This window comes from Protopterus annectens, chromosome 13.part0, assembly GCF_019279795.1.
Source record: "Protopterus annectens isolate FY-2018-M chromosome 13.part0, PAN1.0, whole genome shotgun sequence".
NCBI classification, from domain to species: domain Eukaryota; kingdom Metazoa; phylum Chordata; order Ceratodontiformes; family Protopteridae; genus Protopterus; species Protopterus annectens.
In genome coordinates, this window is record NC_056747.1 from 1,279,768,909 (window position 1) to 1,279,792,135 (window position 23,227).

The 23,227-nt window shown below is 42.7% G+C and overlaps 1 protein-coding gene across 1 annotated transcript in view; it reads left to right on the forward strand.

Moving 5' to 3' along the window:
- PIP4K2B (phosphatidylinositol-5-phosphate 4-kinase type 2 beta) overlaps positions 1 to 23,227 on the forward strand; it is a 571,177-nt gene that overhangs the window by 505,851 nt on the left and 42,099 nt on the right. The window contains exon 9 of the mRNA XM_044055292.1: positions 9,438 to 9,541. Within this exon, the coding sequence (XP_043911227.1) occupies positions 9,438 to 9,541 (104 nt within the window). The remainder of the gene's footprint in view (positions 1 to 9,437; positions 9,542 to 23,227) is intronic.

The following is a 23,227-nucleotide window of genomic DNA, read 5'->3' on the forward strand; positions in this document are numbered from 1 at the left end:
TCAGTATCCGATGTAACAGACTCATCTTGGGAGTCCACGTGCTTCCTCTTGCACAATTTCTTCCGTGGGGGCTCGTCCGAAGCAGTTTCGGACGGACCCCCCGGAAGAAGGGAACCCCCGATGGGGGTATCCTCAGGCCCTGGGGCCCCGCTGCCGGGGGACTGCAACACAACAGAAGCACCAGTCTCCAGGTCTAGGGACGGTGATGCAGAAGCCTGCTGAGCCGGCAAAGGCATGGCCAGCGCGCTCCTCATGGCCTCAAAGGCCGGACCTCCAGACTCCATGGAGATCACTGGTCTAGAGGCCACGATGGCACTGGGAATTCCGGCAGCCGATGCTCCGAGGGGAAGACTAGGCACCGAGGCACCCAGCCCCAAAGTGTTCCCCTCGGGCCCGGCTGAGGAAGTCCCAGTACCAAACCCTGAACCCGAGGACAGGGTAGGAACCATAGTCGGAGCCGACAGACCTCGAAGGGGTCTCGGCTCGGCCGCATTGCTCCACCATCACCGACTCCAACGGCTCCGAGGAGGTTGGAGGAGGAATCGAATGTTTCGGAGGGGGGATCGGTTCCAAAGCCAACTGGGCTGGAGCCGAGACCATTTGAGCAAAAACTGGAGACTGGAAAAGCCTCTGTCTCACCCTATCCAGATCCGAATTAGAAAGTTTTGAAGATTTCGAGGAGGTAGACAGACGAGAAGACTTTCCTCTCGGCTCTGAGAGAGAAGGGGACCGGCTCCGAAAAAGCTCCAACACTATCAGCGCCGGTTCCACCACAGCATGGACCACTATCGGCGCCGAAGGAGCTTTCTTCGGAGCCGAGGGGGAAGAGTCTGAGCTGCACACCTCCACTGGCTCCAAAGCCATTGGAACCGATGGAGGTGATTCGCCTCTCGATACTCCAACCTGCGGCTCCGAAACTAATGGAGCCGAGGAAAGAGGTATCGAGGCAGACCCTTCGACCCTCGGCCCCGAAGTCAGTGGAGCCGAGGAAGAAGAGGTCGACTTTGTTTTTAGCAGCCGGGTCCGACGGACTTGTCGGAGCCGACGATCTTTTCTTTTTGGAGGTAACAGGAGGATCTAAAGCTTCTTCAAAAGAGGGCTTAATAAGACCCTTCAAGATGAGTTTATTTTTGCGCTCTTGAAGAACCCTAGAGGAGAAAGCATGACAGACACTACATGTCTCCTGTAGATGTTTAGGCCCCAAACAATACACGCAAATCGAATGACTGTCTGTAATAGACATTTTGTAATTGCACCGAGTGCATTTCTTGAATCCTGACTTCTGCTCTTTTGACATAATGAATGGATATGACAAGCAATATATATAACCAGGTTTGCGCCAACTGTAGAGCGCGAGAAACAAGGCACGAGCTCTTGAGAGGGAGATTTACCTCAGAAGAGAACACAGTGAACACACACAACACCACAAAAAAAAACAACGGTCCAAAGCCCTCTAATTTAAACGGGCTTAGCCCGAAGAAAAAATAATAACAACACCAACTCTCAAAAGTAGGGCAAAGGCCCTCTAACTTAAACGGGCCTTGCCCGACAGCAAAATAAAGTACCAGTAATCACTTCACACACAAAGTTATAAAAAAAACACAATTTACAGAGAGTAGCTGTTAAAACAGCTGTTTTATTAATATTCAGAGGAAAAAACCCAAGGTCAAAGACCAGTAAAGGTAAAAGAAACCACTTAGCTCCAGCCAAGTCGAGACCACGTCCAGCTTGTAAAGCGGCAAACGAGATCTGGGGAAGCAGGTGTAGTGCATCCTGGGATAGGGAGTAGCCCAGCCAATAAGAGACTTCGTTCTAGTGTACTAGTTGGCCGAGTCGGAGCCGATGGATCGGCTCCGAGCCCATCAGTTATGAATGTAGGCGAGATAGGATCCCATTACATCTTAGAAATACACATGCAAAATAACTGTCATATTTAATAGGTGGAGTAATAGCTTTCCATCATATTGACTACTCTGTCCGTATTATCTTGGAATGTAAATAGCCTTACATGTAAGGACAAAAACAGAGTATTAAATTCTATTAAGAAATATAGAGTACAAATAGCAGTGTTGAAGGAGACTAATAGAAATGAGTGTGTGAATTTAAAAAGAAAGGATTTCAAGATGGACTTTCATCAGAGTATTTCAGACAAGTGAAATAAGAGTAATAACACTGTTAGTGGGGCTCCAGCAGTGAGCGGGGAAAGGCAGTAATGGTACATTTGTGGATAATAAGGGGCTATTGGCAGTGGAGGAGGATTATGCTAGCGTGTATTTATATTTCACAAAAATGCTATTAAGGAATTTAGGAAATTTTCGGGAGAAATAACCCACTTTCAGCAGGGAATATTATTCATGGATGGAGTCAGAAATTTGATTTACCGTTGTGAGGATGTATCGCAGTGACCTAAAAGGTGAGAATATAACAAAAATGGTACATTTCTGATGAAATATACAAGGATATTTGGTGTGGAAGATGTGAATTCAGTTGTAGGAACTTTGTAAAGAATTTACATGTTATTCCTCAAGGTATAATAACTGGGCTAGATTGGATATAAATTACATTTCACAGGAGCATGTGTAATTGAAAGCTTTTACAAGCAACCAATAACTATTTCAGATGACACATCAAAAATAAGGTGCAGATGCAGGGTAATTAATGATTAGTGTAAAACCAAGCATCTTCTTAGTGTTCTTCTTAGGGGAATTGTCTCCCACTGGCACTTTCCTACTTACCTGCTGAAAGTATAATAATGTAAGGACTCAGTAGTGGAAATTATTTGGAAGTAATTAGGGGAGATATTTCTTCAGAAGAGATAGCTAATGAGTAAGATAAAATGAAAATAAAGTTTAAAAATAGGGTAGAAATAACTGAGAAAGATGTGGGAAAGCAGTATTATGAATTACTTAGAAGGGCTGACAAGAATTCAAGTATTGCAGATTAAGGGGAATCTGTCAGAACAAGAAGAACCACAGACTGCTAAGGAGAAAATAAGGGGGGGTATTTGGATAATATGCATGAATTTAGAAATGCTATTTTTTGACAACTTGAGCAGAAAAACTAGCACAGTGACTTAGGCAACAAAAAGTAGAATGGGTTGCTGCCAAATTTAGGGTGCTTATAACAAGAAAGATAGCTAGAGGTTCTGTAGAGGCTTTAGAGATATTTCAGACTTTTATGAAAATGTGTATAATGCAGAGGCATGTAGAAACCAAGAAAAGGCTTCTTCTTCTTTCGGCTGCTCCCATTAGGGGTCGCCACAGCAGATCAACTGTTTCCATTTCTTCCTGTCCTCTGCATCTTGCTCTGTCACACCAACCACCTGCATGTCCTCTCACCACATCCGTAAACCTTATCTTAGGCCTTCCTCTTTTCCTGTTACCTGGCGGCTTCATCCTTAGCATCTTTTTCCCAATATACTCTGCATCCCTCCTTAGCACATGTCCAAACCAATGTAATCTTGCCTCTCTGGCTTTGTCTCCAAACCTTCCAACCTGGGCTGACTCTCTAATATACCTATTCCTAATCCTGTCCATCCTCATCACACCCAGTGCAAATCTTAACATCTTCAACTCTGCCACGTCAAGCTCTGACTCCTGCTATTTTGTCAGTGCCACTGTCTCCAACCCATATAACATATCTGGTCTCACTACCCTCTTGTAGACCTTCCCTTTCACTCTTACTGGTACTCATCTGTCACAAATCACTCCTGACACTCTTCTCCACCCACTCCATCCTGCCTGTACTCTCTTCTTCACCTGTCTTCCACACTCACCATTACTCTGAACTGTTGATCCCAAGTACTTAAACTCATCCACCTTCGCCACCTCTACTCCCTGCATCCTCACCATTCCTCTATCCTCCCTCTCATTCACACACATATATTCTGTCTTAGTCCTGCTGACCTTCATTCCTCTTCTCTCTAGAGCATATCTCCACCTCTCCAGGGTCTCCTCCACCTGTTCCCTACTCACTATAGATGACAATGTCATCTGCAAACATCATAGTCCATGGGGACTCCTGTCTGATCTCGTCTGTCAACCTGTCCATCACCATTGCAAATACGAAAGGGCTCAGAGCTGATCCTTGATGTAATCCCACCTCCACGCATCCGTCATTCCCACCGCAGACCTCACCACTGTCCCACTACCCTCGTACATATCCTGTACCACTCTTACATACTTCTCTGACACTCCCGACTTCCTCATACCGTACCACAACTCCTCTCTAGGCACCCTATCAAATGCTTTCTCTGAATCCACAAAAACACAATGCAACTCCTTCTGACTTTCTCTGTACTTCTCCATCAACACTGTCAGAGCAAACATAGCATCTGTAGTGCTCTTTCCTGGCATGAAACCATACTGCTGATCACTAATCATCATGTCCCTTCTTAACCTAGCTTCCACTACTCTTTCCCATAACTTCATGCTGTGACTGATCAGTTTAATCCCTCTGTAGTTACTACAGCTCTGCACATCACCCTTATTCTTAAAAATCGGTACTAAAACACTTTTTCTCCATTCCTCAGGCATCCTTTCACTTACCAAGATTTCATTAAACAATCTAGTTAAAAACTTCACTGCCATTTCACCTAAACACCTCCATGCTTCCACAGGTATGTCATCTGGACCAACAGACTTTCCGTTCTTCATCCTCTTCATAGACATCCTTCATTCCTCCTTGCTAATCCACTGCACTTCATGATTCACTATCCATACATCATCCAACCTTCTCTCCCTCTCATTCTCTTCATTCATTAACCCCTCAAAGTACTCTTTCCATCTGCTCAATACACTCTCCTCGCTTGTGAGTATGTTTCCCTCATTATTCTTTATCACCCTTACCTGCTGCTCATCTTTACTAGCTCGGTCCCTCTGTCTAGCCAATCGGTACAGGTCCTTTTCTCCCTCCTTAGTGTCCAACCTTTTATACAACTCTTCATACGCCTTATCCTTAGCCTTCACCACCTCTCTCTTTGCCATGCACCTCATCTCCTTATACTCTTGTCTACTTTCTTCATCTCTTTGACAATCCCACTTCACCAACCTCTTTCTCTGTATACTCTCCTGTACTTCTTCATTCCACCCAGGTCTCCTTGTCCTCCTTCCTCTTTCCAGATGTCACACCAAGCGCCCTTCTAGCCATTTCTCTTACTAGCTCTGCTGTAGTTACCCAGCTGTTCGGTAACTCTTCACTGCCACGCAGTGCCTGTCTCAACTCTTCCCTGAACATCACCTCACAATTACCCTTTTTCAATTTCCACCATTCCTCACACTCATCCTCCTCTTCTTGATCACCAGCGTCATCCTACAAACCACCATCCTATGCTGCCTAACTAGACTTTCCCCTGCCACCACTTTACAGTCTCCAGTCACCTTCAGACTGGCCCTTCTACATAAGATATAATCCATCTGTGTGCATCTTCCTCCACTCTTGTATGTCACCCTATGCTCCTCTGCCTTGTTAAAATATATATTCACCACACCCATGTCCATTCTTTTCGCAAAATCCACTACCATCTGACCTTCTGCATTCCGTTGCTTAACACCATACCTACCCATCACTTCCTCATCCCCTCTGTTCCCTTCACCAACATGCCCATACTAAAAAAACAAGAAAAGGCACAAATTTAAATATTTTGGAATACTTAAATATGCCAAAGTTAGAGGAAGAGGAGGCTCAACAATTAATACATAACGTGGAAAGAGATGAAATAAAAATGGTGATTCATAATCAATCAGCAGGGAAGTTTCTTTTGAATGGGTGAATGTAGTCCTGTAGAATTTTGGAAGCTGGGAAGAAAGTAAACGCCACTTGAACACAATAATTTTTAGACACCTTTGTCCATTAACATTTACAGACTCCTGGATACTAGGCTGCAGAGTGATAATTTTTCTTGTGCTAGCCAAACCTATCATATGCGTATGTCATTGATGAAGCCTCATTTAAAATGTTGTGCCCGTTTTGGGGCACTGTTTTTCCACAAGCCCAGAGATAAGGTGGAGACATCTTAGGGTGTAGCATAAAGGTAACGGAGGATATGAACTGCTGTAGGAGGAATGATAAAAATGAGAGATGTGGCACGTATGTTTGGGTGGGGGTAATCAGTGTTGTAGGGTAACACCTTCCAGAAGAAGAAATGAGAGTGAAAGTCAGTGTAACGCTAGCATAAATATGCCTGCAACACATATGATTAGACTGTCAGCAGAAGTGGTTACAGAAGATACAAAGGAAGCCTCAACAAAAAGTTGAGATACCTCATCAAATCCTCTACAGCTAGCTGTGAAAATAGAATAGTAGCAGATAGTAAAGACAACCACAAGGCCTTCTATAGTTATGTAAAAAATCTCCACGGCAATACCCAGATTTGTTCGGAGCTGTTGCACAGTGACACCTCCTATACCAAGCCAACAGATATTGCCAATATACTGGCTGACAGATTCAATGCCAACTTTACCCCTCTCTCCCCCGCCAAAGGACCAATCACAATACCAGTAGATTGCCAGGCACCCAGTATTACTGCTGCACAGGTTAAAACAGCACTGTCTAAGGCCACGAATACAGCTTCTGTGGGACCTAACAGTATCCCTGGCTGTGTTCTACATGAACTACAGAGTGAACTGGCAACCTCACTTGTGTGCCCTGTTCAATCATAGCCTCACCTCAGGCTTTGTCCCTACCGAATGGTGCACTGCTACAGTCATCCCTCTCCACAAAGGAGGAGTGACTACAGACCCTGGGAACTATTGCCCCATTAGCCTGACTAGTCTGATATGCAAAGCTATGGAACGCATCATCATTGACCTAATAAACAAGGATGTATGGAATCTCCAAACTGTGGATCCCACAAAGTTTGGTTTTGTGAAGGGTAGATCATGCCTGCTCAACCTGGTCGACTTCTTTGAGTCAGTAACCCGACCTGTGGATGAAGGCAAGGTGGTTCATACAGCCTACCTTGATCTGGCCAATGCATTTGATACCATTCTCCACTCAGGAATTATAGAAAAACTCACTAAGCTTGGCATCAACCCCTATATCACTAGGTGGGATGCAAACTGGCTCGGAGATGAAACCCACAGTGTGAAAGAAGCTGACTCCAAGTCAGAGTGCCGACCAGTCATGAGTGGAGTCCCACAGGGTTCGGTCCTGGGTCATCTCCTGTTTGCTATCTACTTCTATGACATTCAGACCAACAGGACAGGGACTCTGGCTGACAAGGTTTGCAGATGATTGCAAGTTGGCAGCCATAATTAACTCCCCAAGTGATGTTGACATCCTTCAGAAAGGCCTTACTGAAACCAACGACTGGTGTCGAAACCATGGCCTTAAGCTCAGTGCCAAAAATGTGTCATCATCCCCTTTGGAAAAACTCAGTTCCTGTGAATTACCACATCGATGGTAGTCCAATGAACACAGAAGACGGTATAAGAGATCTGGGAACACAGGTTGACAGCAACCTCTCTTGACCACCACATTGCCACTGTGGTCAGAAAGTCTATGTGGCACATCTCATAACAAATGGTTTTGCAATCAGGAAGAAAGAGGTCATTGTCTCCCTCTACTCTTCCCTCATTAGGCCAGTCATGGAGTACAATGCCCCATTTAGCATGTACCTCATTAGACACCTGCAACAACTGGAGAGACAGCAAAAGTACCTCACAAAGAGGATCCTGGGCCTTCAATACTTGTCCTATATGCAGACTCAAACTCCAACTATTCTCTGTCTCATATCACCTACTTAGAGGCGATCACTGCTTGACTTACAAAGCCATGTCTGACCCAGCTCTGTTAGAAATGCTTCATCTAAAGAAATCCCAATCCCTCCGCACCACACGCTCCAGAGACCTCAACCTCATTACCACAATCAACAGAACATACTGGAGGGACAGGTTCATAACCCAAAGACTGCCCATGCTATGGAATAGACTTCTCATGCATGTCAAGTGGAGGGCCTCACTGGCCCTCTTCAAGAGAAATCTTGAGTGGATGAGAAATAGAAAATTCACCCTGGGGATCACTCCAGTGGCTGTACTCAACAGAGGGGAACTAAGGTCGGGTGGCATGATGCCAGGGTAATCCTATGGGCTAGGCTTGTAAAGGCTCCATAACCATTAGTCTAATACACACCTATGAACCTATAAGCATTTGACAGTATGGACTGGGCATGAAAATGTACAGAAATCCCCTAAAATAAGACAGAGGGATTAGAGATGAAGTACACATTATGAAGTTTAATAGAGACAGCAAAATCAGGCACCACCCTCTCCGGCCTCCTGACTTGGTTGCATAGGCTAAATGGTCACTTCTTTGATCTTTAACATGTAGTGAAAGGGACATTTTGGTGGTGTTGCAAGAATCTTTTCATCAACAGCATTAGAGTCCCAAGTGCCATGGTGCTGTCATGGGGGCTTTGCTCTGTGTATTTGTTGACTGGTGGAGACCAGGGTGACTTGCAGGCAGGTAACAGTTACAAGGGCATAGTGATGAACATTCACAGTGGGACATGTTCTTAGAAGTACACTTGTGCTTCCCATGTAATTATTGCATTGTACTTTGTGTGTGTGTGTGTGTGTGTGTGTGTGTGTGTGTGATAGAAAAGGGGAGGGGGGTCACAGCTTGAGCACAGTAGAACATGACCTCCTTCACCTATCCAGTAACACTAAAGAGAGAGTGAAAACTCATGGTTAAGCAGTGCACAGTAGTCAGGTGTCTTTTTGTCTGGCATCAGCTGTACAGGAGGACTAAAACAATTTTATTTGTTTTCCAAGCTGTATTGAAGTCCTACATCTCCCATGGCTGTCACTTCATTAGATCCAAGGTAACCCGTTGGACCTTTTCATGTCCGCCCCTAATTCTTTACTGTGTAGTGTCTTGACATTATTGGGAAGGAGTGCAGTTTAGCTTCTGTTTAGTGCAGAGTCTCGGGGAACCCAGTTCACAAATGCAAGGCCATCAACGTAGGGGAGACCAGCTATGATTCCTTTGTAGCAGCTCAGTGTGCACTGCCGTCATTGCCTCAGAGCTCTTTTCACTCCACCATGTAGAATATGTTGTCATACTGACCTTCCCCTTAGTTCTGAGCACAGTTCTGTTTATATCTCCTGAGCTTCAGTGGGAGTCGAGCAAGTGGTGTTAAATCCATTCCGCCTTTCAATGGTAAAATAGGGGACACACACCCACACAAGCAAGCTCACACACAGGCTTAATCTGCAGGGACTCAGGCTGGTGCAAGGAAGGAATCCAAAAAATATTTTTAACACTAGTGAAAACAGAAAGCTGTCTGCTCTTACCTGCGCTACGAAGAGCCTTTCTTCTAGTTTGTTCTCATTACTGTAGCTGTTGCTGATGTTTATACAGTGGCATGCCAGGCTTCATCAGATAATGTATGCTGGTTAAGTACAAGTTTAAAATTGTTTGTTCTCTGTGTTTACCAGATGCTTCCAGAAAAGAGGTATATTTCATGGCGATAATTGACATCCTTACTCCGTACGATACGAAGAAGAAAGCTGCTCATGCTGCCAAAACGGTAAAGCACGGGGTAGGTAAACATTTGTTGCCACAGTTTGTTAAAATATTTTCATCAGTCATAAGATAGGAGTGAGTGCTGGGAATGCTTCTTTAGCTGCATTAAACGGATCATTTGTAAGGATACACAGACTGGTGTATGATTCCAAGGCATATCATTTTGCACGAAGGTAGAGCACATTGAAAGCAGAAATTTTTTGAGAATGTTAGTCTGTGGCATGGAGGTAAATTCCACCAGCCGTAGACAGCAAGCTTGAGGAGTTTCTTTTGGATCCTGGTGCCCAATACTTTATTCTCTCTTTTTTTTTTTTTTGGCACTTTAGCCACTGACTAACGGCCTCTTGTCTTGGCCTGTCAACCTATTCATTCATTTCACAGGGTGAGAGCCAACCAAGCGAGGTTTTCATCCAGGTATCCATTCAAATTCTTTCTGTGTTCTCCCCAGACCTAGCAATGAGTTCACTTGGCAAGATGCTAAGGAGGGGACATGCAGTGGGTAGTATGTCTACTACTCAGGTGATGTAGGAATTGTTCTGAGAGAGAGGCTTCAGATGGCAGTAAGGGATATAATCAGAATTCATGACAGACTGATGGCAGTCAGACTCCAGTGTAATGACAGGGCAGTATTCATAATATCAGGATATGCCCGACAGCAGGGTTGTGATAGTGAGGAAAAGAGTGCATTCAAACAGCAGTTACAGGACCTACTAGATAAAGCAGGACAGCGTGAATTGGTGTTGATAATGGGTGATTTGAATGCACATATCAGGACAGACAGAACAGGATATGAGAACTGCCTGAGTCCACATGGGTGGGGCAACAGGAATAAAGAAGGAGAAGCCATTCTAGACTTCTGTCTGGCAAATGGCTTGATAGTAGCCAACACATGGTTCAGAAAGAGACAGTCACAAGATCACATACAAGAATAGCCAACATGCAACTCAGGTAGACTTCCACCTAGTAAGGAAAAGGCACTGGGGCAGAATCCATGATTGCAAAGTCATCCCCAGTGAAACAATCAGCCCACAGCATAAACCACTATTTGCCACAATCAGCTGCAACCAGTGGTTAGAGAAGGCTCTAAGGTCAACAGAGATGAGGCTGAAGACCTGGAAGTTGACTGGAGAGAAAGTACAACAATTCAAGGAATTACTCGGGGCTCAAGCACCCCAAGAAGCAGAGGAAATAGGCGTAGTTGAAGAAGAATGGCAGCGCCTAAAAACAGCATGTGTTAGGACTACAGAAAAGATATGTGGCCGAGCCAAGTATGGAAATAAGGTACAGACGATGTGGCAGTACAGGCAGACTCTTGAGCTAGAACTTCAGCAAAGGATAGGAGAATGGAATGCAAATCTAGAGGCACTTGGGATGAAACTAAGCACAGATGGGGGTAATGGCAGCAAATTGGGGAAATCAGAAGAAGCTAAGAATACATGGCCATACATCTTCACCCCTTCCCCTTTGTTGCCTGGTTACTTCATTGTCAGAGCAAACCCTGACCACCTGAGTCACAGTCAGGGCTCCATCCTCCTCACCATGGAGCCAGGTTTGATGCCTGTGTTTTTTTTTTTTTAAATAGGAAACATCTTTATTGAATTATTGCTTATGACTAAAGGCATTTATACATTTCTATAAATGAAAACAAACCACGTTGACGTATTTTCAGTTGCAAACCTTATACATCACTTATCTGTATAGTCAGTGTCAGTCAAACATTACATAGCTCATTCAATTTCTGCCTTCCATTAAATCTCATTCTTCCTCTGAAACATTATTCTGCATGTATTGTTCCTACAATTCCAATTTTTTTCCTGTGAAATTTGCTCCTACCTTTTTTCTAAAGATCCCACTTCCGGTTCTTTTATCTCTGTTAACTGTATTCACTACTTCTAGTAAAGGTGGTTTAGACTTTGATTTCTGTTGTCTAGTAATTGCTTTTTTTGTCAACTACCAGAATTAAACTCAGCAAGGCCTTACTATGTCTAGACAATTCGAATTCTGTATTGCAGTTCAAAAAATAATTTCCTTTGTTACACCAGTTTGCTCATCCAGCATTTCTGACAGAGTAGTCTGCTAGGAATTTGTAAAGTCTGCCAAGTCATTACACTCCCAAAAATATGTTCCCAATTACCTGTTTCTTCCCTATCACACCTGCAACATTTGCACTCTACCTGAGGAAAAATTCTTTGGACTCTGCTTGGGGTATAAAAATATCTATGCAAATACTTCCAAGCAAAGATCCTAAATCTTCTAGACTTTGTTGCATGTTTGGGAGCAATGTATATAGTCTGTCATTGTTTCTTTGTGAATTACCTATCCAATCTCTCTTCTCAATCCTTTCTAACCTCCTCTGATTGATTCCTGTACTTATCATGCAATGTCTTGTATGCCCTACTAATTATCACTTTTTAACAGCAGAGTTTGTTGTAGATTCTACTAAAAACTCTACCGGTGCTAGTCTTTCACTTAGGATCCCCCACCATTCATTTCTCTTTGCCTGTACTCTGATGTATATCCTTGATAGGGAATGCAATTTCTAGCCTGCAGTCCAAATTAATTCTCAGCCTCTTCCCATTTTATTGCCTTTCCCACTCTAATTATTTTTCCCCAATACCTTGATTCCTTTGCCAGTTTTCTCTAGTAAGGTCCAGTCCCCTGTTGCCTATTCTGTGCACGTTTAATTTCAGACATCTGTATTGGCAAACCCTCCTTTCTAAATTCTTGTTTTGGCTTGGTCTTTAGAATGCTTTCTGGTACTTTGAATATAATATTCTGTATGGTTTTGTTATTTTACTTAAGGATATGGATCCAAAATACCAGTCTCTGCTTGTTTCTTGCAGTTACCCCATGGTTCCTCATCATCCCTTTCCACTTTGAATTAAAGTTTTCTGTTTGTGCTATGTATAGAAGTTGTAACTGTGTAGCTTCAAAGTACCGCCTCAAATCTGGTAATCCCAGACCTCCTTGTCCTTTTGGAAGGATCAGCCTATTCCACCCAACTCCTTCCCTCTTCCCCTCCAAGACAAAATCACTCAACTCTTTACCAGTTGCTATCCACAACCTTTTCTGTGGCTAACAAACTTGTTCCAAATCTGCATGTAAAACCAAAGGGACCAAAAACACCCTCACTGCCTGTAGCCTGATATCCATGCCTATAAAACAGAGTTTCCAATTTCTCAGTCCATATGATCTCTTGTCGAGTTTCTTCCCACAGATCCCCAGCTGCCACAACATAATCCTTTCCAATCCATACTCCCAAGCACTTCACTTTACCATGTCACCATTTACTATGTCACTACAAATTTGAGCACGACTGAACCAATCCCTGCAGTGGACACACAGCCCACAACTATTGCCTTTGTCTTATCTTCATTAATTTTGCATCCAGAAAAGACTTGAAACTGTACCAGAATGCTCTGTAATACTGAAATGCCACCCCACTCAGTTTTATCGGGTATAAAATATCTGCAAATAAAGCCAACCTCTCCTGACTATTGTACCAATCACGTACCATCTTCCCTGCCAGTAGCTCCAAATGTAACGCAGATAATGAAGGGGAAAGAGGACAACCCCGCCTGGTTCCTGTGCTCAAAGAGAACTTTTCAGTCAAGAATCTCCCACCCCAATCCTTGCCTCTGATCTCCCACACATCTTCCAGTCAACCCAACCATAGTCAACCACAAGTCCACTGGGGAATACAAACGCCGCCACCACCCTACTCACAAAATCCCAAAACACTTTGTCAAATGCCCTCTCTGCACCAAACCCACCAACAACAGTGGCATCTTTCTACATTCTGCTTCCCACCGGACAATCACCACTCCATCAGTTTTGTCAGATGTTTGCCTTCCCTCCGCAAAACCACACCAATCTATATCTATCAATTTCGGAATTGCTTTTGATATTCTCCTAGCCATTATAGACATAAACACTTTGTAATCATGGTTTAGGATTGAAATGGGCCTGTATAAAGCTGAATCCGATGCGTCTTTGCCATCTTTAGGTATTACAGACACCACAGCTTTCTTCCAGGATGCTTCACCTACTTTTAAAATACTGTTAAACAAAACTTTCCAGATCTGTATGACTTTCTTCCCTTCTAGCTTCCAAACTTCCACAGGAATACCATCTGTTCCTGAAGACTTTCCTATAGATTGGTTGTACATCACAATTGTCTCATCTTTTCCTGTTAGTAATTGAGCCTCATCTGCCTCTAACCTTGGCATATTTACTTCTTGCATAAACATTTCCATTTTTACTTTTCTTGACTTCCACATTTCTCTGCTTTGTACAGATTTTCATAAAGTTTCCAAAATATGTCTAATACCTCTACCTCTCTGTTTATTTTCTTAGTTGTAAGCTCCCTAAGCTTGACAGCAACCTTTTTTCCTTTCTGTTGCCCGAGCTGTTGTGCTAAAAGCTTTTGTGCTCTGAAGATGTCCTTCAAGGATGCATCTGCAGTCATAACAAATGGGTTGTCCTGTCGTCAGGCAGCCCTTCGGTGGCTTGATGGCAGTCCAAAGTCTGGGTCGGCTGATGTCGCACTTCACCCGGCGTCATCTCTGCTGGTCTATAAAGGCATCCCCCAGTCTTTCTTGCCGTGGGCGCGAAGCAAAGCTGTTCGCAGCTGTTCGCCAGTGCCGGTCGGTCAGATCCAGAGATTACTACTACGAATACTACTTTGAAGACTTCTAAAAGCTAAGTACCCGTTGGGGACTCTTTCTTGCCTCAGCCGATGTCAGAAAAAGTAAATAACGGTTTAACAAACAAATACCTCATAAAGATTTCCACTCTTACTGCCTACCTTGTTTAGGCCCAGACCACGATGTAGCAGCCTGTTTAGCTGTGCTTTCTTCAACCCGACGAGCGGCAGGCGTCAGTCGAGTTTGCTGAACAGTTTCCGGATCGATTTTGCGTACATTATGCCGCCGGATCCTCCGACTACCCAAATGTTAAGCGAGAAAAAGACCGACACTCGCGGTCAGGGTTTCGCCGAAACCACGTTAAGCAAGCGAGTGTGCGGTGGTTTTCCGCGAAACGAGAAAACGGGTCAATCTTCAGCCGAATCCATGACTACTACTGAGGCTCCTGCTACCTTAGTTGAATCGGCCTCTGAAGTTTTGCCTACTACTGTGGTTCCTAGTGAATTATCAGACACCATCCCTTTGGATGTCTCTACCCCAGCACGTGGTGCTGCTAGGCCTCCTGCAGCCATGTCTATAAAGGCCTTTGCCAGGGCTAAAGCAGCCAAAATGGTTAAATCAGTGCCTGTTCAGGCCCCCTCACACAGGCCCACTTCTAGTTCACAAATGCTTACTCTGGCAGAGGATTTAATCTCCTTAATTAGGGGATCCCAATCTCACCCAGACAGGGCCTCTCAGCCTCCAGAAAAGAGACCTAGAGCAGAGCCCCCCGAGCCAGTGTCCTCTGATTCTTCGGATGACTCAGACATTACAGATCAGCCAGAGGCTCCTTTTTCTACTTATGAAGATTCCGATGCTGAAGAATCCATTCCATCTGCCTCTCCACCAGAGGAATTTTCCTTTGGGGAAACCTTACATGCCATGAGAGAACAATTCCAATGGCAGGGACAAGATTTCTCAGATTCAAGAAAAAGGCTTAGGACCTTTCTGCACTTACGACAACATAGACCCTTAGCTATACCTCCAGTTCTGCCTGTTGTGGATGATGCATTTAATGATGTTTGCACTGCTCCTGATACTTTACCTCCAGCCCCTGCCAAACCAGATAGATATTACAGGGTGCCAGACACTCATCACCACCTATACAAGGCCCCACTTGCAGATCCTGAGACTATATCCCAGGGGCCTAAGGCAGTAGCTTCGACCTCAGCAAAAAACCCTCTCCCTTCTGAAAGGGAATCCAGGTCCTTAGAGATGGGGAAAAAGTTTACACCTCTGCTACTCTCTCAGCTAGAGCTTTAAACTGTCAGTTTCACATGATCCAATACCAAGAGTTTATGCTTGATCAGTTAACTAAGAAGCTGTCCTCTGATGACTCCTTAGATAAGAAATATGTTTTAGAAATGGTGAATAACATTCAGCAGGTTAGTAACCATTCTTTAAAATGTGGCTATGATGCACTGGAGGCTTCATTTAGATCAGCCATGACTGGCACAGTGATAGGAAGGCATGCATGGTTGAAGGAACAGGTTTTGCCGGATCATGTTAAAGCAAAGCTGTTAGATGCTCCTATGGATAAGGCCAGTCTATTTGGTATACCTGCTCAGCAAGTAATGAAGAAAATGGAAGAGAAGGCAAAATCTGTACAAACAGTTAAGGATTTCTTACAGGTTCAGCCCCCAAGGTTTAGCAGGAACTGGCCTGCCAAAAATTGGTCCTTTCCAGACTCCTCAAAATCTCAAAGAGGCAGGAATAGACGCTCTAGAGACAGAAATCAATCCAGAGGAGGTGCCTATAGAGGACACCAGTGGCAAGGCAATAACCAGAGGCACAGACACAACCACTGCCACTGCAACAGGACAATCACAGCGACTTGACTCTGACACCGCCTACCAGGGAGCAAATAGCAGCACCTTTAGGCGGAAAGTTAGCCTTATTTTCGAAAAATTGGCACTATATCACAAAAGACAAGTGGATTTTGCAAACCATAGACCAAGGCTACAGGTTCCACTTCCATACCTTACCAGTAAAAGAGGAATGCCAAACCTACCTCCAAATCAAAAACAGAAGCTCTAAAGCAGATAGCTCAATTAACAAAGATGAGAGCTGTGGAAAGAGTACCAATAACACAACAGGGCAAAGGATTCTACTCCAGACTCTTCCTAGTACCAAGAAAAGAAAAGTTGGAGACCTATTCTCGACCTGTCCGTCTTAAACACATACATCATTGTACCAAAATTCAAAATGCTGACCCTACAGCAACTTCTTCCCATGCTGGGCAAGGAGTGTTGGCTGGTAACTCTAGATCTCAAGGAGGCATACCTGCACGTCCCCATCGACCAAATTGCAGAAGATACCTCAGATTTCTTGCAGGATCAGAGCATTATCAATTCTCAGCATTGCCCTTTGGCTTATCTACTGCACCCAGAGTATTCACAAAATGCCTGGCATCAGTAATCGCTCATTGCAGGCTACAGGAATCCAAATTTATCCATACCTGGACGACTGCCTGTTACAAGCGGACAACAAAAGCAAGCTGACAACAGATTTACAAAGAGTCATTTGCTTACTACAAGCCCTGGGATACACAGTCAATTTAAAAAGTCAAGACTGATACCATCCCAGACAAGAACATTCTTGGGGAATTGGACACAGTAAAACAAATGGCATTCCTAACTGCAGAAAAACAAGCACAACTCCCTCTTTACTTATTGGCATTAACAAAGCAGCACAAACTAACAGCAAGAAAAGTACTGCAGGCCTTGGGCTTCATGGCATCATGCATAATCTTGGTCCCCCATGCCAGACTGCATATGAGAAAACTACAGTGGTACCTAAAGAATTTATGGTCTCAACACAGGCACAGCTTAGAAACAAATCCCACTAATCCCATGCCTGAAACAAGAGTTCCTATGGTGGGCTCAAGCATGCCAGTCAAACCCAGGCTTGCCCTTCCACAACTTTCAAGCAAACCAAACCATCACAACGACGCCTCAGACCTAGGCTGGGACATGTTGGACAAGTGCATACAAGGATTGTGGACTCCAGACCAGCTGCACCTGCACATAAACCAAAAAGAAATGCTGGCAGTAAAACTAGCAATCCAGAAATTCAAACCATTCCTCAAAGAAGGCCATTTAATGATAAGGACAGACAACACCACAGTCATGTGGTACATCAACAAACAGGGAGGCACTCATTCATACCCCTATGCAGAATGACTCTGGACCTTTGGAATATGGCTCTGAGCTACAACATCCAGTTACAGGCAATATTTGTGCCAGGAAAAGAAAACACCCTAGCAGACATGTTAAGCAGAACCACCTCGGATGCTCACGAATGGATGCTACACCCAGACATCTTCAAGGCCATCACAAAGAAATGGGGAATGCCACAAATAGACCTATTCGCATCCCCACTCAATCACCAGCTCAAAAAATTCTGCACAAGGACATGCCACCCACTAGCATGGAAGGTGGACTCTCTATCCTTCAGTTGGAAAGGCCTGACAGCATATGCATTTCTACCTCTTCCTTTGATGCACAAGGTACTACTGAAAATCAGAGAGGAATGCCCAAGGATAATCCTGATAGCTCCGAATTGGCCAAGACAACACTGGTATCCTTTGCTGAGGAGCATGTCTCAGGAGAATGTGATGCTTTTGATGTTAACTCAGAACAACTACAACATCATGCACCCAAACCTAAAAACCTTGCAACTGACTGCCTGGAACATCACATAACAGCTACTAACCCAGACTTATCCCAAAGGGTTAAAGACATTATCCTTGAAGCCCGCAGACCTTCAACAAGAAGGAACTATGCAGGAAAATGGAAAAGGTTTGTCATTTGGAGTACTGAAAGAGGAAAAGATGTCAACATAGATATTGCTAACATCCTGGAGTACTTGGCAGAGCTTCTACATACGGGCCTGTCCTATTCCTCCATCAAGATACATGCATCAGCTATTTCAGAATACAGCCGATCCACCTGTCTTTTCGCATCCTCTACTCAGGCAATTCCTCAGAGGGATCAAGAATGTAAAACCTCCTAGGAAACCACCATTACCAGCATGGGACTTGAACTTTGTGCTAGAAAAATTGACACTCCCTCCATTTGAACCAGCAGCAACAGCAGATCTTCAACACCTATCATGGAAAACTGCTTTCCTACTGGCAATTACTTCAGCAAGGAGGGTTTCGGAACTACAGGCCTTAATGGCAGTACAACCCTTCCTAATCTTCCATCAAGATAGAGTGTCCATGAGAACTAATCCTACATTTATGCCTAAGGTGGTATCCAGAGTGTCTTTAAACCAGGCAATCCACCTACCTACCTTCTTTCCCAATCCACAGAACAGGGGGGAAAGGCTGCTGCATACCTTGGATGTACATAGATAGTTACGCTACTACCTGGACAGAACCAAAAGTAACAGAAAAACTGACCAGCTTTTAGTAGCCTATGCAACAGGAAGGGAAGGAAAAGCAATTTCCAAACAAACAATCTCCAAATGGATAGGAAATTGCATAAGATTCTGTTACTCCTACCATGGAAAACCAGTTCCACAGAACATAAGACCTCATTCTACAAGGGCTACAGCCACTACCACAGCTTTGTGGCAACCAAGGACATTATTGAGGCGCTACTTGGACCTCCGTGCATACATTTGCCAAGCATTATAATTTACCTCCATACTCTAGATCGAGCAGGGTTTGCCACTGCTGTATTGCAAGGGATCCTAACTACACCATAATTCTTCTTCCTCCTCCCCTAGTTTGGCTATGGTATTCTACCCATTTGTTATGACTGCAGATGCATCCTTGAAGGACATAGTACAGTTTTGTACCTACCATAAATGTAGATGTCAACAGGATAGCATCTGCAGTCAGACCCTCCTTCCCTCTGTGGTACTCCTAGGGTATTTACCCTCCTAATAGCTAGCTGGGGAGTCTCTTATGGTGTATTTGTTTGTATATATGTACATACATGCTTATTTTTGTGTTTGCCTTCTACTATTTTGGAAACATTGGCATTTATCCAAAATTTAGCTTTCCTAGAGGGCAACTGGCATCTGGGGCAAGAAACACTGAGCTGATGCCTTTATACCAAGACCAGCAGAGATGACGCCGGGTGAAGTGCGACATCAGCCGGCCGACCCGACTTTTGAAACTGGCCGATCAAGGGCTGCCTGACGACAGGACAACCCATTTGTTATGACTGCAGATGCTATCCTGTTCGGACATCTACATTTATGGTAGGTACAAAACTGTACTTTATTGCCAAACAGTAGCTTTACAGCAGTCTTTCTGAACTCATGAATATTCTCCAGGTACTCCCTTTTTTTTCTCTTTAGTGCTCTGCAGTCGCACCTCTTGTTCTGTGAGTTCCCCCTATTCTGCAATAATTTAAACTTTGTCAGTCCCTTTAAATAATTGTCTTTACTTCTTAACCATATCTCTTTTTCTTTTATTTCCACACCTTGTTAAACTCCACTTTAATTGTATCCCACTCCCTAGCTGTATTTTCTGAAGAAATGTCCTTCTTCCCTAATAATGCCTGCATAATTTGCACTACCCATTTGTTAAACTCCTCTCTGATTAACAGATAGATGATGAAGCACCAGTGTCTCATATTTATTTCATTGCCCTTTATTTTTATTTTAGTTATTGGCACGTGATCTGAAATAGTTATAGTTTGTGTATCAAAACTTTCAGTTAAATGCACATGCTCCTTGTGAAATGTAATTTCTGTCTAGTCTAGCCCAGTTGTTGTATCTTAAGAAATATGTAAGTTCTGTCTGAACTCGCATCTTCCATACCAAATATTTTCATAATTTGTTTAAAAAAATCTATCCTTGTCTGTTAAATTTTCCCTTCTAGGGCATCCCAGGTACACCTTCACTGTTGCCCCCAGATACATTCACTGTTGCAAGTCAAATTCCAGTCTCCACTTATAAATTAGATTCCCTGCTGAAAGCTAATTATTTCTACCAGACATTTCTTAAGCTCCATGTAGCTGTTTTAGGTGTAATATAAATACATGCTAGAGTAACCTTCCTCCCATGCCAGTAGCTCCTTAGTACTAAAAATCTACCATTATTATCCCTTTTTCTCTTCTTTCACTATTGGAGCCCCTTTCTCAATTAATACTCTGCTGAATAACCATCCTGAAATCCTTTCTTTATCAAATTCACATGCTCAGTTCTTTCCAGCTGTGTCTCCTGTAGCATAGCTATTTGTACTTTGCATTTTTAATATATCTCACTGTTCTTTCTTTTTTGTATATATCTGTGAAACCATTCACATTTAAAGTGTTGTCATTATAAAACATTATTATTCCCATCTGTTATGTATAACAGCTTTTTTAAATGTCTAGTTCCATCTTTTGTGTTACATGCATACACTAATGTTGGGCAGCTTGATATTCTGCTTCTTGTCATATCCATTTGAACCTGTATCACACCTTAAAAGACTTTTGTTTAAGTCAAAACCCCTCAAACAAAAAAACAAAACACACCATAATATATTAACGTAATAACACACAAAACTATGTACATCTTCAAATAATTGTTTGTTTAAACCTCCTAATAAAAACAGTTGTTCCACATTGAGAGCTACACTCACAGGCTTTAATTGACCTATAATTAAGGTTATCCATGCCAAGACACACGGTACAGCCTGTGCTTCTACTTACATTAAGTGCTGACTATTTCTTTTGTTATCTTTATTCTTTTCCCAGATGTAGAAAATAATTTGAATGCTTTTGGAAAACATTATCTTCTAGCAATTAAAAGAAAAGTATTTTGTTTTAATTTCTATTATCACCTTATCTCCATACAAACATGAGAACCATAATAACAGTTGCCTTCCACTACAAGTTTCTCATGTTGCAGTGTGAACACTTACCTGCTAGAGAAAAACTTTTCATTACATTTAGTCTTCTTTTATTTACATGGTTCCCTGTACAACTTGTTATTAAATCAAGCAGAGGGCCTTAATCCAATCATTCCCCTATGCAAAAGTAAGAAAAAGCATATCCGTTTTATTTATATCATGCTCTTTTGTCCAGGCTTTTGTCTCTCTCTGTCTTTTTTTTTCAATATACATTTCAGTGACTACATTACTTAAAACTAAACAAGAAGAAAGATAGTTTATTTGGACTCCAGGCTAGAAGTTGCTTTCCCTGTCAAGGATTGGTATCAGAATATAGGCAAAGAGAAAGAAATAGGGGGCTCCTAAATGAAAGACCAACACTGGTAGAGTTTTTAATAGAATCTAGAACAGAAGCTGCCGTTAAAAAGGGAATAATTAGTAAAGCATATGAAATATTGCATGATAAGTATAAGAATTAATCAGAAGAGCTGAGAAAGGCCTGGAAAGAGATTGGATAAGAAATTCACAGAGGCAATGGGAGGATATATGTACATCTCCCAAGTATGCAACAGAGTCTAGAAGATTTAGGATTTTTGCCTGGAAGTGTTTACACAGGTATTTTTATAACCCAAGTAGACTCCAAAGAATTTTTCCTCATCTGGATAGCAAATGTTGGAGGTGTGACAGGCAAGAAAGAGGTAGCTGGGAACATATTTTTTGGGAGTGTAATGAGCTGGCGGATTTTTGGGATTCCCTGCAAACCGCTCTGTCGGAGATGCTAAGTGAGCATGTTGGACTGACTGGGGAGATGATTTTTTTGAGTTATGCTACAGAATTAGAATTACCTAGACATAGTAAAGCCTTGCTGAGTCTAATTATGGTGGCTGCCAAAAAAGCAGTTACTAGAAAATGGAAGCCAAAGTATAGACCATCTTTACTAGAAGTAGTGAATATTGTAACAGAGATAAAACAACTGGAATTGGGATCTTTAGAAAAGGGAAGGAGCAAACTACATATGATGGGTATTGTGGGAACAATATTTGCAGAGCAGGAACGGGGTTTAAAAAGCAGGATTTGAATGAGCCATATAATGCGTAACTGACAATGACTGGATGGTTTATAAGTGATGTATGTTTACAACTACAGGTGTTTTCAATAGTGTCTGCGATATAAATGGTTTGCAACTCAAGTGATATCATTTTGTATGTTTTTCATTTATTAAGTGTAAGATTGACTTTGTCATATGTGTAAATTTAATAAAGATTTTTGGGGGAAAAAGAAAGGAAGGAAAATGGGGCATCTGTTTACTTTACCACCATTATTGCACACATAAATAACTGAAAAGGCTTTACTTTATAACATGGAGTACATGTCAAGTTTTTTAACAGTACTGTTAAGAACAAAAATTTCTTTACTTTACTGTTAACTCTTTCCCTTTTCCCATCTCCTTAATGTTCTTCCAAACATTAAAGATATGAAGTAGGCCATGTGCTTTGAAGTCCCACTACAAGTTTAACAAAGTCAAAAAGTCCAATATTTCCAGGTTTTCGTGTTCCGCCATATTTCACAGATGTGATCGACACTTTGTAATCCCACATGTCTTCAGAATTTCCAAGTTGCTGATTTTCTTCCTGTTGATTTCCTTCTCCCAAATCTAGTCTCTGGTTCTTCTAGTCATCTCCTGTTGTGTTTCTTTTTCTGTCGCTCAAGCATTTTCCTTTGTAATATTGGAAAGGTTTCACTAGCATAATCTCTGTATGAGCTTTATCATCAGAAGAGTAAGAAGCAGCATCCTCTTCTGTTTGATAGTTTACTTTTTGTTGGACAAATGGTTGTATTTTCTCATTTGCATATTCTGCATCAAAAAATTATTTTGACTCTCCAGGAAAAATATTCTGAAGACTGCTGGATACAGCAGCTGCAATCTCTCACCTGCCTCTCGACATTCCCCAATTGCTGGAATAAATGCACTCCTCTTCTGCCTGGTGTACAGTTAGTAATCGTTTTCCGTAAACACTATCCTGTCTCTAACTTTTTCCTTCTTCCACAGCTTTATTACAATCAGTTCTTTCTGTCGGTAGTGTTGCATCTTTACTAATAAAGGTCTTGACCTCTTTCTCTTAGCCAGGTTTGGAACATACACACGATGTGCCTTTTCAACTAACAAGTCCTGCTGTGGAGTACC